At 40.3% G+C, this 17,500-nt stretch overlaps 1 protein-coding gene across 2 annotated transcripts in view; it reads left to right on the top strand.

Annotated features, from left to right (window-relative positions):
* The first annotated feature begins 158 nt into the window (after positions 1-158).
* LOC113108249 (E3 ubiquitin-protein ligase SH3RF3) overlaps positions 159-17,500 on the top strand; it is a 48,707-nt gene continuing 31,365 nt past the window's right edge. Inside the window, exon 1 of one of the 2 annotated variants that reach the window (XM_026271160.1) lies at positions 159-790. In XM_026271160.1, coding sequence (XP_026126945.1) covers positions 437-790 — 354 coding nt within the window. In that variant the 5' untranslated portion in view covers positions 159-436. The remainder of the gene's footprint in view (positions 791-17,500) is intronic. The other variant, XM_026271159.1, reaches the window with a different exon arrangement.

Below are 17,500 nucleotides of genomic sequence, written 5' to 3' on the forward strand. Positions count from 1 at the left end.
AGAAGATCTGGCAAGGGAATATAATAATAACTCGTTGTTGCAATGTTTAGCTCTGTCTTCGGAGCGCGCGGGCGTCGCGAGGGCGTCGCTAACAGCGCAGTGCCTCGTGAGAACGACGCGTCTGATCAGATAATAAAACAGCGTGATTTGAGGAATCACGGATTTGATTAAAAGAAACACTATTGTAACCAACTACCCTAGTAACACGCGTTACTAGATGCCCGCGCGTGATGATGGCGTGCGCGTGACCTCACTGTTCCCCACAGCTGTGCGCGCGCGCCCGTGTGTGTGTGTGTGTGTGTGTGAGCAGCAGAGCAGACGCGCTCCTCGCGCTCTGGTCTCGAGCGCTTCTCCGTACACTAGTATGAACACATGCGGGCCAAGTTGACTCGCGTCGCCTGCGCGTCGACGCCAGCGTTGCGTACCAGAGGAGAAGATGGACGAGTCGTCTCTGCTGGATCTGCTGGAGTGTTCTGTGTGTCTGGAGCGGCTGGACACCAGCGCTAAAGTGTTGCCCTGTCAGCACACCTTCTGCCGCCGCTGCCTGGAGAACATCGTGAGCTCCAGACACGAGCTGCGCTGCCCGGAGTGCCGCATCCTGGTGGACTGCGCGGTGGACGAGCTGCCTGCCAACATCCTGCTGGTGCGGCTCCTGGACGGGATTAAACAGCGCCCGAGGAGCGGAGGAGGGAGAGCGGTGCTGGCGGGCTGCGCGGCCGGGGAGGCGGCTTCATCTCCGGGGACAGCGCTGCGGGATCTGCCCGTCGCCACGCGGAGCTCCCCGGTCAAGGTTTGTGCGCTGCTTCTGCTGCTTTCACTCGACTGTGTTCGGCTTCCAGATGATTCAGATCCTCGAATAACAGACCGAGTTTACATCTGTGACCCTGGAGCACAAAACCAGTCATAAAGGTTGATTTTCTTAGAGATTGAGATTTATACATCATCTGAAAACTGATTAAATCATCTCTCTACTGATGTCTGGTTTGCTAGGAGCACCATATTTGGCTGAGATACAACTATTTGAAAATCTGGTGCAAAAATATCAAAATAAAGTTGTTCAAATTAATTTTTAGCAATTTATATAACTTAACCAAAATCAGATTTTGATATGTTTACACTAAGGAAATGTACTAAATATCTTTAGTTAATATCCTAATGATTTGTGTATAATGTATAATAGTTACTCACACAGTGTATTGTGTGTGTTTCTCCAGTCTGTGACACTGATGACTGCTTCTGTGCTGCGGGACACACACTAAAGTGCCCTGGACGTGGCATCTTTGACAGAGCAGGGTTTGAGCTTGTGTTGCTCTCTGGTTTGGGATGAGTTTGGTGATATTCCTCAGATCTGAGATCAGACAGAGATGCTGAAGATGTTTCAGTGTGAACATGAGTGTGATGGAGACGTATGAGCTGTTTGTGAGGCAGAGATGAAGCTCAGAAGCACTGATCTGGGCATTTTCTCATTTTTAGGTGAACTACAGTATTCCTGTAATTGATGAGTTGTTGTGAATAGTGAAGGAAGTGTGTTTAATTAATATTTAAGTGCATGTTTATGTCCTGGTTTAATGATATATGATGTCCATCTCTCCTGTGGGTCCTGTTAGAGTCGGTCAGACACAGACGTGTGATCACGGGTCAGGACCGAGCGCTGGAGCTGGATCAGGACAGCGCGTGTGTGTGTGTGTGTGGGGCACGGATGCAGTCTGCTGATTGGCTGAATCCATTGAAACACATGTTCTGCTGAGCTGAGAGCACACACACTATCAGGAGTGTGTGATGTACTAGTGTGTATTATCAGTGGATGTGTGGATGATTGTGACTCCTCCAGCGTCCGGTGGTCAGATGTGTTCTGGTCATCTGGCCGTTATAAACCCGTACTGATCGTCCACTAGTTTACAGTAAGAGAATAAAAGCTGTGGATACAGACACGCTGAAGACTGATATCTGCTCTGATAGGATACCAAAGCCTTTCACAAGACATGCTCGGAAATAAAGCATGAAATATTAAATTCACATATTCCTGGTTGCATCAGAAATTGAGTGTTTTTCTTGTGTTTTAATGAATTAACTATGAATAGATAATATGAGAGTGTATTATGTCTATGTACTGTGATTATTCATGAGATCATGCTATGCATTATAAGGTGCATTACAGGGCAAGATTAATGCATTAAATACTTCTGTAATGTGTTATAAGCTTTAGACTGGTGTATAAACTATCTTCAGTTAGAAATTGCTAGTAAAATAGTGTATGTTGTTATACATGTTTTCATGTACTCTAATAATAGTTTTATGTATAGTGTTGCGTAATGATTTCTCCCAGTGTGTGAAGGCCTCAGGTCTGTTGGTATAGAGCTAACAGCACACACACACACACACACACACACAGACAGCTGTTACTGAACTGATCTGAAACGCTCTTCTTGTAAACATCATTAGGTTTTCACAAACCACAACCAGAGACTGTCTTTTAAAAGCATCTCAAGCTGACAGTAAACCCCTCTGTTTCTGACTTCTGTTGTAATTCTGTCTGTTGTACTCTACAGCTTTGCTCGGACTGGTCTTGTTCACCAAATGTCTGTAGATGATTGTAGGGTTGTGTTTCTTAAATGTTCAGTGGTGAAGTGTGAACAGAACTCAATCACACTGGATCTGATAATCACAGGAATCCGTCTCATCTGTTTAATCACTAAATCACTCACTACATGTGTTTGTGACTCTCTAACGCCTCGCTGGAGATCATCTCTTCCTCTTTACTACAAGTTACAGCAGCAAAAACCTGAACTCAATCATGAATCATGAATCAATCGTTCAATCAGAGATTCAGCTGCTCCAGATCAATCATGTCATGTTACATCACATTTACCTCAGAAAACACATTCAGTCAACACAAACTCAGATAGAAATAATATCAAATTAACATTTGTAGCAATGTTTCCTGTATCTTTATTTTTGTACTTTTATTCATCTGTTTTAAAATATTAAGTATATGTTTATTTTAGTTTGTTTAAACTTTTTTTAATTAACAAACATAATTGTATATATTTAAAGCCGAGTACACACCTGTATAATAAAATGAGCTTTATAAGACATATTTGATAACCTGTGTTGTGATGTCAGCAGACGTGTGTTCGTGATTCTGTGCAGGTGGAGTCAGAAGAAGTCTGTCTGACTGGAGTGTGTGGAGTGTGTGTTGTGTGTGGAGTGTGTGGAGTGTGTTGTGTGTGTGGAGTGTGTTGTGTGTGGAGTGTGTTGTGTGTGTTAGTGTGTGGAGTGTGTTGTGTGTGTTGTGTGTATGGAGTGTGTTGTGTGTGGAGTGTGTGGTGTGTGTTGGTGTGTGGAGTGTGTTGTGTGTGTGGAGTGTGTGTTGTGTGTGGAGTGTGTTGGTGTGTGGAGTGTGTTGTGTGTGTTGGTGTGTGTGGAGTGTGTGGAGTGTGTTGTGTGTGGAGTGTGTTGTGTGTGTTGTGTGTGGAGTGTGTGGTGTGTGTTGGTGTGTGTGCAGTAGTTATTAGAGAGCAGTTGTTAGTGTGTGTGTGTGTGATTGTAGCTGTGTTGGACTCGGCTCTTCTGTTTCCTGAATAAACACATGAGTGTAGAGTTACTGACACAGAAATAGAGCAAACCTCCTCAGCTGTTTCCTTCAGGAACGCCGTTATTTACTCAGAGACGTCTGCTGAGACTCGATCAGAAGATCTCAGCCTTCCATTAAACCAGACGAGTGTCGTCCTGAAGACGTCTAGACGTCTGAGAGACTTGTGTTTCTTCATCAGAACTCACCAGAAACAGATGACACCGAGTGAATATAGAGGAGTTCAGATAGACAAACACTCGTCACTACTATAACATCATTTACAACAACATCTATATATACATGTAGCCCTGATCTCCAGCAGAACAAGTCTGTCACTAGATTCCTGAGTTTGTCTCTCAAATAATCAGCACTTCTTAGATTGTTATCCACTTTTCAAGCATAAAGGTTATTTTTTATTTTTTCCCTTTTTTTATTTGTTCTGTTGCATCAGAACTGAGCAAGTATTCAGTCAAGTTTCAGTAAAAAGAAAAAAGATTTTAAAGACAAAGCTTATTCAGAAGCTTACATCTGCTGTGATTGTAAGCACTTGTGTGTGGTGTGGTGTGATGCAGTAATTATGTGTGTGTGTGTGTGTGTGTGTGTGTATAAATACCTTGCTGTGTGTACTGTGTTCGTCTAACGGAGACTTCTCATTGCTCTTCTGTTGTGTCTGATTGCTTCTATTGTCCTCATGTGTAAGTCTGTTTGGATGAAAGCATCTGCTGAATGACTGACTGTAATGTAAATGTAATTAGCGCTCAGTGTTTGAGCGTCAGAGTGTGTGTGTGTGTGTGTGTGTGATGTGAGAGCCGCTCACACACTCCTCACTGTTCCTGAGAGTCAGGGTTAATGTGATGCAGTTAAGGACACATCAGATCCTCTCTGTGAGTGTGTGATGAGCTGTTATTAGTCTTTAGGATGAAGAAAACAGTGGCTCAGGTGTATACACATCTTCAGTCGGACACTTCTCTCATTTAACAGAAAACAGAGAAGCAGGATTATGTACAGCCATTAAATCACTCAGTTATTATTATTGCTGAATAAACTCAAAGCAGCTATCCTGCATATTACACAGATACTTCTCTAATAAATGAACACATGGATGTGGAATATTAATGGTTCTGAGCTCAGTGCAGTATGCTGCTATTAAACTGTGTTAACTGTGTTAAACCGTGACATCAGATGTGATCATGTGACATAAAGTAGTTTTAGTTTAAAAAAAGGTGGTCAGACTTGTGTAGTGTGTGAGTGATGTTCAGTGTCTCTAGAAAGTGTTCTGCTCTTATTTCTCTCCTGATTCAGACCAGAACACTTGTTCACTGGAGGAAGTGTTATTATGGATTATTTGAGTTAAAATCATCTTAATGCTGGATGTGTTTCATCTTTTGTCTTCTCCAGATGTTCACTGATGGACTAGAGTGTTTTTATCAGCTGTTTGGACTCTCATTCGGACGGCACCCATTCAGTCTACTGTTATATTTGGGTGAACTGTTCCTTTAAGAAAAAGTGCTGTTCATGGTTTGCATGCAGACAGTTCAGCAGTAGTTTGTGAGTAATCAATGATAAGATGATAAACGATGAGTTTCCTGATCGATCGGCACTGGTCAGCGTTCCCAGAGGAGCAGAAGTGTGAGGTCACAGCCGGGGGTCAAAGATCAACCCCGCCCCCACAAACACCATTGTGATTATGGAAATGAGCAGAGAGTTTCTAACCAGATGCAAAACAGACAAGTGGAATAATTTATCACCACAGAGACCGACCAAAGACTGTGGATCAGCATCATTACCCTGCGCTGCACGCATTTACGCTCTTCTGAACTTTCTGTGAATCCTGAAAGATAAAATACATCACAGTTTCCACAGAAATATTGAGCAGCACAACTGTGTTCAACACTGATAATAATCAGAAATGTTTCTCGAGCAGTAAATCATCATATTTTCATGATTTCTGAAGATCATGTGACACTGAAGACTGGAGGAATGATGCTGAAAATACAGAAATAAATTACACTTTAATATTTGAAGAGTTCATTTACAACTTTCAAAGTCATGATTTTCATTATGCATTCAATTAATCTCAATTAAACTGCAGTTTGGTTACTTTTATTAGCTTAAAAATAAGTACTCTATAAGTAATAAGTATTTACTTTATTAACAAATGTATGTGTATTAGCAGCGTTTGCTCAAATTGAAAGACTGCACATGGTTAAATCCATTACACTATAAACTGTCTAAGTGGTTACTGTACAAGCACAGTAGACCATTTCTACAAAAAATCATTGCACTACTGTTATTTTGCATATAATAGATTGTTCAACAATACTTTGCACACTCATTCAACTGTATTTATTACCACTGTTCTCACGTTCCTGCTATTCATAATGTATATATAATCCTTCATTGCTCTGTTCATAATGTACATACAATATCTACATTGCATTCATATTTATATTCTGTATATACTCTGCTCAATATTGTATATAGCAACTCCACTGTACATTCTGTATATCATAGCTTCACTTACTCTGCACTTTTATGTATATAAAACACTATATTCTTGCACTTCTGGTTAGATGCTAACTGCATTTCATTAGCTCTGTACTTGTACTCTGCATAATGACAATAAAGTTGAATCTAATCTAATCTAATCTAATCTAATCTAAAGAAGTTGTTAACATGAACATCTGCTGTTTATTTCTCCCAATGTGCACACTTTTATAGCATTATGTGTATTGGGATCGCAAATCATTTGAGTCAGTTCGGGAGTTCGGAGCGGGATCGCGAATCATTTGAGTCAATTTGGGGATCGCGAATCATTTGAATCAGTTCGGGAGTTCGGAGCGGGATCGCGAATCATTTGAGTCAGTTTGGGGATCGTAAATCATTTGAATAAGTTCGGGAGTTCGTAGCGGGATCGTGAATCATTTGAGTCAATTTGGGGATCGCGAATCATTTGAATCAGTTCGGGAGTTCGTAGCGGGATCGTGAATCATTTGAGTCAATTTGGGGATCGCGAATCATTTGAATCAGTTCGGGAGTTCGTAGCGGGATCGTGAATCATTTGAGTCAATTTGGGGATCGTAAATCATTTGAATAAGTTCGGGAGTTCGTAGCGGCATCGCGAATCATTTGAGTCAGTTTGGGGATCGCGAATCATTTGAATCAGTTCGGGAGTTCGTAGCGGGATCGCGAATCATTTGAGTCAATTTGGGGATCGCGAATCATTTGAATCAGTTCGGGAGTTCGTAGCGGGATCGTGAATCATTTGAGTCAATTTGGGGATCGCGAATCATTTGCATCAGTTTGGGGATCGTAAATCATTTGAGTCAATTTGGGGATCGCGAATCATTTGAGTCAATTTGGGGATCGCGAATCATTTGAATAAGTTCGGGAGTTCGTAGCGGGATCGCGAATCATTTGAGTCAATTTGGGGATCGCGAATCATTTGAATAAGTTCGGGAGTTCGTAGCGGGATCGTGAATCATTTGAGTCAATTTGAGGATCGCGAATCATAGCTGTATATGGATAGGCATTTTTAACTAATTTAGTAGCTAGTTATAATTACGTTTTCCAGCTTGTTTAGGTGTGAAATGTGAACTTGTATTTTTTTTTAATGATGTGCCTTTCAACAGTATCAAGTATATTCAAAAACTAAACAAATCATGCCTAAAAAGTGCAGGCATCTAGCTAATGTAAAGTTACACGATGAAGTCATACTAGTGCGCGTGTGCATTCTGAGTGCGTTCTTTCACTGCATTATTCGGTGTATTCAAATGCATTTATGAATGCATGTGAATGATCACAAAATTCAAGATATGAACCCTTTGTGCCAAAAGGGTTCTTTCTCGTCATTATAGAACCTTTTTAGCATAAAAGGTTCTTTGGAGTTGAGTAAAGAACCCTATGGTTCTATATAGAACCCCAATGAACCCTTTTTTCTAACAGTTTGTTGTCATATCTTTTTATATTGAATATATTTCTATATTTCAGAGTGTGTTTATGGATAGATGAATGGAGACACACTGAACGTGTCTTGGAGATATTTCCCCATCACTGATGTGGGTTAAACCATTCAGTTTTTTCATCTTATTAATTACATGATTATTGATGATATAATCTTATTTATTGCAAAATAATCACACAACAATTGTGACTGAAAAATCCCCCTAAAGATAATTTAAAGTCATTATTGAGAAAATCATTATAAAAAAGTAGCTTTAAATATCAAATATTTTGATGCAATGTATAATCATAATAAATGGGATTAAAATAGTTAATAATGAAAATAAATAAAATCTACCACCACTTTTTGTTTACGAACTGTTGTATAAATCAGTATCATTAATTGAAATTGTGCATATATTGGGGAAAAACGTGGTGTGATGTTGCTAAACTATCATAAATATGAGGGTGATTTGTATTTTACACTCATAGGGTTAGGCTAATAATAATAGACTAATAATGAATGCTCTGGACGGGGCGCTGTGTTCAATGCATGAATTCATTTTTCCATAATTAATTGTAACAAATGAATGCATTAAATCAACAGGCCTAATTATTGTTAAAGCTGTGATGTGATTAGAGGTCTTGTGCAGCGGATCTGTCTCTGCAGTGTGTGTCTGCATGATCTAAGTCAGTGCATGGAGATGTGATGCAGATGCTGGGGAACACAGCCGGCGTGATGCTGAAGGATCTGGGTCCATAGAGCTCCAGCCTGGATGACTCAAACACAGCTGAATGACTCTATAAAGAGATGTTTGTGTGTGTTTCTGAAGATTACAGACACCGTCTCTAATGAAAGGCTCGTCCTGCTGAAGTGTGTTTAGGTGTATAGTCTGATGACAGTGTCTGTGTTTGTGATGAGAGGAGCGTCTGTTAGATCAGCACAACACCTGAGCAATCCTCTGCTTCAGTCCAGGTCACGCTCGCAGTGCAAAGAGTTACACAACTGCTTCAATATGTTCTCTAAACTTTCTACATAGCATTTCATTTAGATGTATAGCAAGAAAAATTACTATTTTCATTATTTTATTCATTAATGTAATTTAAAAGATTACAAAAATAAATGTAAAATATTTTGTTTTCTGTAAATGTTCTGCGCAGCAAATTACATATTTTTATTAATTAATTGTTTTGAATTATTTTAAAATATCCAAAATGCAATTGTTTTGTTATTTTCTAAAAAAAAGTTTTTAAAATGTTTTTTAAAACATATAAAAATGAATAAACAGATCTGTTCAGTGAGTTTAACCTCAGTGTGTCTTGTGTGTTTCATAAGAGACACACACACAGCAGGTGCAGGAGAGAGTGATGTCATCACACAGCTGTGTGTGTGTGTGTGTGTGTGTGTGAGTGTGTGTGAGCGTGTGTGAGTGTGTGTGTGTGTTTCTGTGTGTGTGTGAGTGTGTGTGTGTGTGTGTGTGTGTGTGTGTGTGTGTGTGTGTGTGTTTCTGTGTGTGTGTGTTTCTGTGTGTGTGTGAGTGTGTGTGTGTGTGCGTGCGTGCGTGTGAGTGTGTGTGTGTGTGTGTGTGTGTGTGTGTGTGTGTGTGAGTGTGTGTGTGTGAGAATCTCTCGTCTGCGGGTGAGTCCAGCTGATATCTGATCAGTGCAGATGTCATTCCTGAAGTGTGTAAATATGAAGATATGTGTGTTATTCAGTACAGCACTTGTGCGCGCTTCACCTCCAGCTCAGGAACTAATAATCATTACATTTCTGCAGTTAATTCAGAATCCAGTCATGTTTGTTTCTATAGCGCTTAATAATACAGTTAGTTTCAGAGCAGCGTCACAGCGGAGCTAATTATTACACTATACTAAAACTGAACCTTGAAATATAAAGTTATTAGACCAAAAAAAATTACTAAAACTTAAATGAGTTCATTTTAAACAAAAAAAGCCAATATAGTTATGGTTATAATTATCATTATATGGTTATATGGTTATAATTATGGTTATTATTAACTCCAGGTCTGAACATTAATACTGTTAATCCAATAGTTATCATTCTTGGTGTGAACGAAGCGTAAAGTTCTAACTCTATACAACACAACTATAATAACAACACAGAGGAACGATGTAGTTTCCATCTGATGAATGATGAAAACACTCACAGCCAATCAGAATCCATCCTGCTTTAAAGCCCTACAGTGCATGCTGTTAACTCCAGAGTCATCACGAGTCAAGAGTCCTGATGGAAACGTGCTGCTAGCTGTTGTGTGTGTGTGTGTGTTTAACTGTGTAGGATGTGTGTGTGTGTTTAACTGTGTAGGATGTGTGTGTTTATCTGTGTAGTGTGTGTGTGTGTTTATCTGTGTAGGATGTGTGTGTGTTTATCTGTGTAGGATGTGTGTGTGTTTATCTGTGTAGGATGTGTGTGTGTTTATCTGTGTAGGATGTGTGTGTGTTTAACTGTGTAGGATGTGTGTGTGTTTAACTGTGTAGGATGTGTGTGTGTTTATCTGTGTAGGATGTGTGTGTGTGTTTAACTGTGTAGGATGTGTGTGTTTAACTGTGTAGGATGTGTGTGTGTTTAACTGTGTAGGATGTGTGTGTGTTTAACTGTGTAGGATGTGTGTGTGTTTATCTGTGTAGGATGTGTGTGTGTGTTTAACTGTGTAGGATGTGTGTGTGTGTTTATGAGTGTAGGATGTGTGTGTTTATGAGTGTAGGATGTGTGTGTGTTTAACTATGTAGGATGTGTGTGTGTTTAATTGTGTAGTGTGTGTGTGTTTAACTGTGTAGGATGTGTGTGTTTATGAGTGTAGGATGTGTGTGTGTTTAACTGTGTAGGATGTGTGTGTGTTTATGAGTGTAGGATGTGTGTGTTTATGAGTGTAGGATGTGTGTGTGTTTAACTGTGTAGGATGTGTGTGTGTGTTTATGAGTGTAGGATGTGTGTGTGTTTAACTGTGTAGGATGTGTGTGTGTGTTTATGAGTGTAGGATGTGTGTGTGTTTATGAGTGTAGGATGTGTGTGTGTTTATGAGTGTAGGATGTGTGTGTTTATGAGTGTAGGATGTGTGTGTTTATGAGTGTAGGGTGTGTGTGTGTTTATGAGTGTAGGATGTGTGTGTGTTTATGAGTGTAGGATGTGTGTGTGTTTATGAGTGTAGGATGTGTGTGTGTTTATGAGTGTAGGATGTGTGTGTGTTTAACTGTGTAGGATGTGTGTGTGTTTATGAGTGTAGGATGTGTGTGTGTTTATGAGTGTAGGATGTGTGTGTGTTTAACTGTGTAGGATGTGTGTGTGTTTATCTGTGTAGGATGTGTGTGTGTTTATGAGTGTAGGATGTGTGTGTGTTTAACTGTGTAGGATGTGTGTGTGTTTAACTGTGTAGGATGTGTGTGTGTTTATGAGTGTAGGATGTGTGTGTTTATGAGTGTAGGATGTGTGTGTGTTTAACTGTGTAGGATGTGTGTGTGTTTAACTGTGTAGGATGTGTGTGTGTTTATGAGTGTAGGATGTGTGTGTGTTTATGAGTGTAGGATGTGTGTGTGTTTAACTGTGTAGGATGTGTGTGTGTGTTTAACTGTGTAGGATGTGTGTGTGTTTATGAGTGTAGGATGTGTGTGTTTATGAGTGTAGGATGTGTGTGTGTTTAACTGTGTAGGATGTGTGTGTGTGTTTAACTGTGTAGGATGTGTGTGTGTGTTTATGAGTGTAGGATGTGTGTGTTTATGAGTGTAGGATGTGTGTGTGTTTAACTGTGTAGGATGTGTGTGTGTGTTTAACTGTGTAGGATGTGTGTGTGTTTATGAGTGTAGGATGTGTGTGTGTTTAACTGTGTAGGATGTGTGTGTGTTTATGAGTGTAGGATGTGTGTGTGTTTATGAGTGTAGGATGTGTGTGTGTTTATGAGTGTAGGATGTGTGTGTGTTTATGAGTGTAGGATGTGTGTGTGTTTATGAGTGTAGGATGTGTGTGTGTTTAACTGTGTAGGATGTGTGTGTGTTTATGAGTGTAGGATGTGTGTGTGTTTAACTGTGTAGGATGTGTGTGTGTTTATCTGTGTAGGATGTGTGTGTGTTTATGAGTGTAGGATGTGTGTGTGTTTAACTGTGTAGGATGTGTGTGTGTTTAACTGTGTAGGATGTGTGTGTGTTTATGAGTGTAGGATGTGTGTGTGTTTATGAGTGTAGGATGTGTGTGTGTTTATGAGTGTAGGATGTGTGTGTGTTTAACTGTGTAGGATGTGTGTGTGTGTTTAACTGTGTAGGATGTGTGTGTGTTTATGAGTGTAGGATGTGTGTGTTTATGAGTGTAGGATGTGTGTGTGTTTAACTGTGTAGGATGTGTGTGTGTTTATGAGTGTAGGATGTGTGTGTGTTTATGAGTGTAGGATGTGTGTGTGTTTAACTGTGTAGGATGTGTGTGTGTGTTTATGAGTGTAGGATGTGTGTGTGTTTAACTGTGTAGGATGTGTGTGTGTGTTTAACTGTGTAGGATGTGTGTGTGTTTATGAGTGTAGGATGTGTGTGTGTTTATGAGTGTAGGATGTGTGTGTGTTTATGAGTGTAGGATGTGTGTGTGTTTATGAGTGTAGGATATGTGTGTGTTTATGAGTGTAGGATGTGTGTGTGTTTAACTGTGTAGGATGTGTGTGTGTGTTTATGAGTGTAGGGTGTGTGTGTGTTTATGAGTGTAGGATGTGTGTGTGTTTATGAGTGTAGGATGTGTGTGTGTTTATGAGTGTAGGATGTGTGTGTGTTTAACTGTGTAGGATGTGTGTGTGTGTTTATGAGTGTAGGATGTGTGTGTGTTTATGAGTGTAGGATGTGTGTGTGTTTAACTGTGTAGGATGTGTGTGTGTGTTTATGAGTGTAGGATGTGTGTGTGTTTATGAGTGTAGGATGTGTGTGTGTTTATGAGTGTAGGATGTGTGTGTGTTTATGAGTGTAGGATGTGTGTGTGTTTATGAGTGTAGGATGTGTGTGTGTTTATGAGTGTAGGATGTGTGTGTGTTTTATGAGTGTAGGATGTGTGTGTTTATGAGTGTAGGATGTGTGTGTTTATGAGTGTAGGATGTGTGTGTGTTTATGAGTGTAGGATGTGTGTGTGTTTATGAGTGTAGGATGTGTGTGTGTTTATCTGTGTAGGATGTGTGTGTTTATCTGTGTAGGATGTGTGTGTGTTTATCTGTGTAGGATGTGTGTGTTTATGAGTGTAGGATGTGTGTGTGTTTAACTGTGTAGGCTGTGTGTGTGTTTATGAGTGTAGGATGTGTGTGTGTTTATGAGTGTAGGGTGTGTGTGTGTTTATGAGTGTAGGATGTGTGTGTGTTTATGAGTGTAGGATGTGTGTGTGTTTAACTGTGTAGGATGTGTGTGTGTGTTTAACTGTGTAGGATGTGTGTGTGTTTATGAGTGTAGGATGTGTGTGTTTATGAGTGTAGGATGTGTGTGTGTGTTTATGAGTGTAGGATGTGTGTGTGTGTTTATGAGTGTAGGATGTGTGTGTGTTTAACTGTGTAGGATGTGTGTGTGTGTTTAACTGTGTAGGATGTGTGTGTGTTTATGAGTGTAGGATGTGTGTGTGTTTATGAGTGTAGGATGTGTGTGTGTTTATGAGTGTAGGATGTGTGTGTTTATGAGTGTAGGATGTGTGTGTGTGTTTATGAGTGTAGGATGTGTGTGTGTTTATGAGTGTAGGATGTGTGTGTGTTTATGAGTGTAGGATGTGTGTGTGTTTATGAGTGTAGGATGTGTGTGTGTTTATGAGTGTAGGATGTGTGTGTGTTTATGAGTGTAGGATGTGTGTGTGTTTAACTGTGTAGGATGTGTGTGTGTTTATGAGTGTAGGATGTGTGTGTTTATGAGTGTAGGATGTGTGTGTGTTTATGAGTGTAGGATGTGTGTGTGTTTATGAGTGTAGGATGTGTGTGTGTTTATGAGTGTAGGATGTGTGTGTGTTTATGAGTGTAGGATGTGTGTGTGTTTAACTGTGTAGGATGTGTGTGTGTGTTTAACTGTGTAGGATGTGTGTGTGTTTATGAGTGTAGGATGTGTGTGTTTATGAGTGTAGGATGTGTGTGTGTTTAACTGTGTAGGATGTGTGTGTGTGTTTATGAGTGTAGGATGTGTGTGTGTTTAACTGTGTAGGATGTGTGTGTGTGTTTAACTGTGTAGGATGTGTGTGTGTTTATGAGTGTAGGATGTGTGTGTGTTTATGAGTGTAGGATGTGTGTGTTTATGAGTGTAGGATGTGTGTGTGTTTATGAGTGTAGGATGTGTGTGTGTTTATGAGTGTAGGATGTGTGTGTGTTTATGAGTGTAGGATGTGTGTGTGTTTATGAGTGTAGGATGTGTGTGTTTATGAGTGTAGGATGTGTGTGTGTTTATGAGTGTAGGATGTGTGTGTGTTTAACTGTGTAGGATGTGTGTGTGTTTATGAGTGTAGGATGTGTGTGTGTTTATGAGTGTAGGGTGTGTGTGTGTTTATGAGTGTAGGATGTGTGTGTGTTTATGAGTGTAGGATGTGTGTGTGTTTATGAGTGTAGGATGTGTGTGTGTTTAACTGTGTAGGATGTGTGTGTGTGTTTATGAGTGTAGGATGTGTGTGTGTTTATGAGTGTAGGATGTGTGTGTGTTTATGAGTGTAGGATGTGTGTGTGTTTATGAGTGTAGGATGTGTGTGTGTTTAACTGTGTAGGATGTGTGTGTGTTTATGAGTGTAGGATGTGTGTGTGTTTATGAGTGTAGGATGTGTGTGTTTATGAGTGTAGGATGTGTGTGTGTTTATGAGTGTAGGATGTGTGTGTGTTTATGAGTGTAGGATGTGTGTGTGTTTATGAGTGTAGGATGTGTGTGTGTTTATGAGTGTAGGATGTGTGTGTGTTTATGAGTGTAGGATGTGTGTGTGTTTAACTGTGTAGGATGTGTGTGTGTTTATGAGTGTAGGATGTGTGTGTGTTTATGAGTGTAGGATGTGTGTGTTTATGAGTGTAGGATGTGTGTGTGTTTAACTGTGTAGGATGTGTGTGTGTTTATGAGTGTAGGATGTGTGTGTGTTTATGAGTGTAGGATGTGTGTGTGTTTATGAGTGTAGGATGTGTGTGTGTTTATGAGTGTAGGATGTGTGTGTGTTTAACTGTGTAGGATGTGTGTGTGTTTATCTGTGTAGGATGTGTGTGTGTTTATGAGTGTAGGATGTGTGTGTGTTTAACTGTGTAGGATGTGTGTGTGTGTTTAACTGTGTAGGATGTGTGTGTGTTTATGAGTGTAGGATGTGTGTGTGTTTATGAGTGTAGGATGTGTGTGTGTTTATGAGTGTAGGATGTGTGTGTGTTTATGAGTGTAGGATGTGTGTGTGTTTATGAGTGTAGGATGTGTGTGTGTTTATGAGTGTAGGATGTGTGTGTGTTTAACTGTGTAGGATGTGTGTGTGTGTTTAACTGTGTAGGATGTGTGTGTGTTTATGAGTGTAGGATGTGTGTGTTTATGAGTGTAGGATGTGTGTGTGTTTAACTGTGTAGGATGTGTGTGTGTGTTTATGAGTGTAGGATGTGTGTGTGTTTAACTGTGTAGGATGTGTGTGTGTGTTTAACTGTGTAGGATGTGTGTGTGTTTATGAGTGTAGGATGTGTGTGTGTTTATGAGTGTAGGATGTGTGTGTTTATGAGTGTAGGATGTGTGTGTGTTTATGAGTGTAGGATGTGTGTGTGTTTATGAGTGTAGGATGTGTGTGTGTTTATGAGTGTAGGATGTGTGTGTGTTTATGAGTGTAGGATGTGTGTGTGTTTATGAGTGTAGGATGTGTGTGTTTATGAGTGTAGGATGTGTGTGTGTTTAACTGTGTAGGATGTGTGTGTGTGTTTATGAGTGTAGGATGTGTGTGTGTTTAACTGTGTAGGATGTGTGTGTGTGTTTAACTGTGTAGGATGTGTGTGTGTTTATGAGTGTAGGATGTGTGTGTGTTTATGAGTGTAGGATGTGTGTGTGTTTATGAGTGTAGGATGTGTGTGTGTTTATGAGTGTAGGATGTGTGTGTTTATGAGTGTAGGATGTGTGTGTGTTTATGAGTGTAGGATGTGTGTGTGTTTAACTGTGTAGGATGTGTGTGTGTTTATGAGTGTAGGATGTGTGTGTGTTTATGAGTGTAGGGTGTGTGTGTGTTTATGAGTGTAGGATGTGTGTGTGTTTATGAGTGTAGGATGTGTGTGTGTTTATGAGTGTAGGATGTGTGTGTGTTTAACTGTGTAGGATGTGTGTGTGTGTTTATGAGTGTAGGATGTGTGTGTGTTTATGAGTGTAGGATGTGTGTGTGTTTATGAGTGTAGGATGTGTGTGTGTTTATGAGTGTAGGATGTGTGTGTGTTTAACTGTGTAGGATGTGTGTGTGTTTATGAGTGTAGGATGTGTGTGTGTTTATGAGTGTAGGATGTGTGTGTTTATGAGTGTAGGATGTGTGTGTGTTTATGAGTGTAGGATGTGTGTGTGTTTATGAGTGTAGGATGTGTGTGTGTTTATGAGTGTAGGATGTGTGTGTGTTTATGAGTGTAGGATGTGTGTGTGTTTATGAGTGTAGGATGTGTGTGTGTTTAACTGTGTAGGATGTGTGTGTGTTTATGAGTGTAGGATGTGTGTGTGTTTATGAGTGTAGGATGTGTGTGTTTATGAGTGTAGGATGTGTGTGTGTTTAACTGTGTAGGATGTGTGTGTGTTTATGAGTGTAGGATGTGTGTGTGTTTATGAGTGTAGGATGTGTGTGTGTTTATGAGTGTAGGATGTGTGTGTGTTTATGAGTGTAGGATGTGTGTGTGTTTAACTGTGTAGGATGTGTGTGTGTTTATGAGTGTAGGATGTGTGTGTGTTTATGAGTGTAGGATGTGTGTGTGTTTATCTGTGTAGGATGTGTGTGTGTTTATGAGTGTAGGATGTGTGTGTGTTTAACTGTGTAGGATGTGTGTGTGTTTATCTGTGTAGGATGTGTGTGTGTTTATCTGTGTAGGATGTGTGTGTGTTTATCTGTGCTGGCTGGTGCTGATGCTGCTGTAATAAGTGCAGTTGCCAGGCAACAGTGGAGATGCTCTCTCCCGCTTCATCTTCTCCAGATCGAGCGCTCTGGTCTTCTCACACACACACACACACACACACACGTCGATCAATCTCTGCGGTGTAATCCAGCAGATGTGCAGTAGATGCATCTGCTCCAGTCTGGTCTTCTGCTGGTTCGAGGAGTGAGGATGTGTTTTCAGTGTCTCAGGAGGATGTGATGAGGATGAACTGGGTCTACACTGTTCTCCTGCTAGTGACATCAGATGAGATTTGATTTGTGTCTGCACTCATGTCTTCACCAGATCTTCACGTGTCTTCTCTATCGTTCTTCATGGCTCCTGTGAACCTGATTTTGTAACAGTGCTTGGAATCAGTTTTGGGGCTTCTTCAGTCTGATGTAGACTGTGAGAGCTGAGAGCTGTCTGAGATGAATGAAGTTGAGTTGAATTACACTTCATCTCTAGAGACAGTCGAGCTCATAGTGTCACAGTCACACCTGCTGCCTCCGTCTCTCTCTTTCTGAGCTTTTATTCATGTATTTATTGACCACATCAAACTGGAGACGCTTCAGACGTGCTCTGCTCTTCACTTCAGCAGATATCATACTGGGCTTGCACCACATGCTCTTCAGTTTAGTATCATTTCACATTAAAGTGCATGCAGTTTGTGCTCAGTTAGTCATGAAGATACAGACAGTTGCTTTAAACTACATGGATGTAATAAGTGTGTGTGTGTGTGTGTGTGTGCGTGTGTGTGTGTGTGTGTGTGTGTGTGTGAAATGACTCGTTCATGTTTCTGATGTCTCTGAGTCACGGTTGATGTCTCTTCTGAGATCAGATCAGATCAGACACAGCACTGCAGTCCTCCAGTGTTTCAGATCTTTATATATTCATCTTCTCTTCATTCAGCAAACACTTCTACACGCTCCACTTC

Source organism: Carassius auratus, chromosome 9, assembly GCF_003368295.1.
Source record: "Carassius auratus strain Wakin chromosome 9, ASM336829v1, whole genome shotgun sequence".
In the NCBI taxonomy this organism is placed as follows: Eukaryota; Metazoa; Chordata; class Actinopteri; order Cypriniformes; family Cyprinidae; genus Carassius; species Carassius auratus.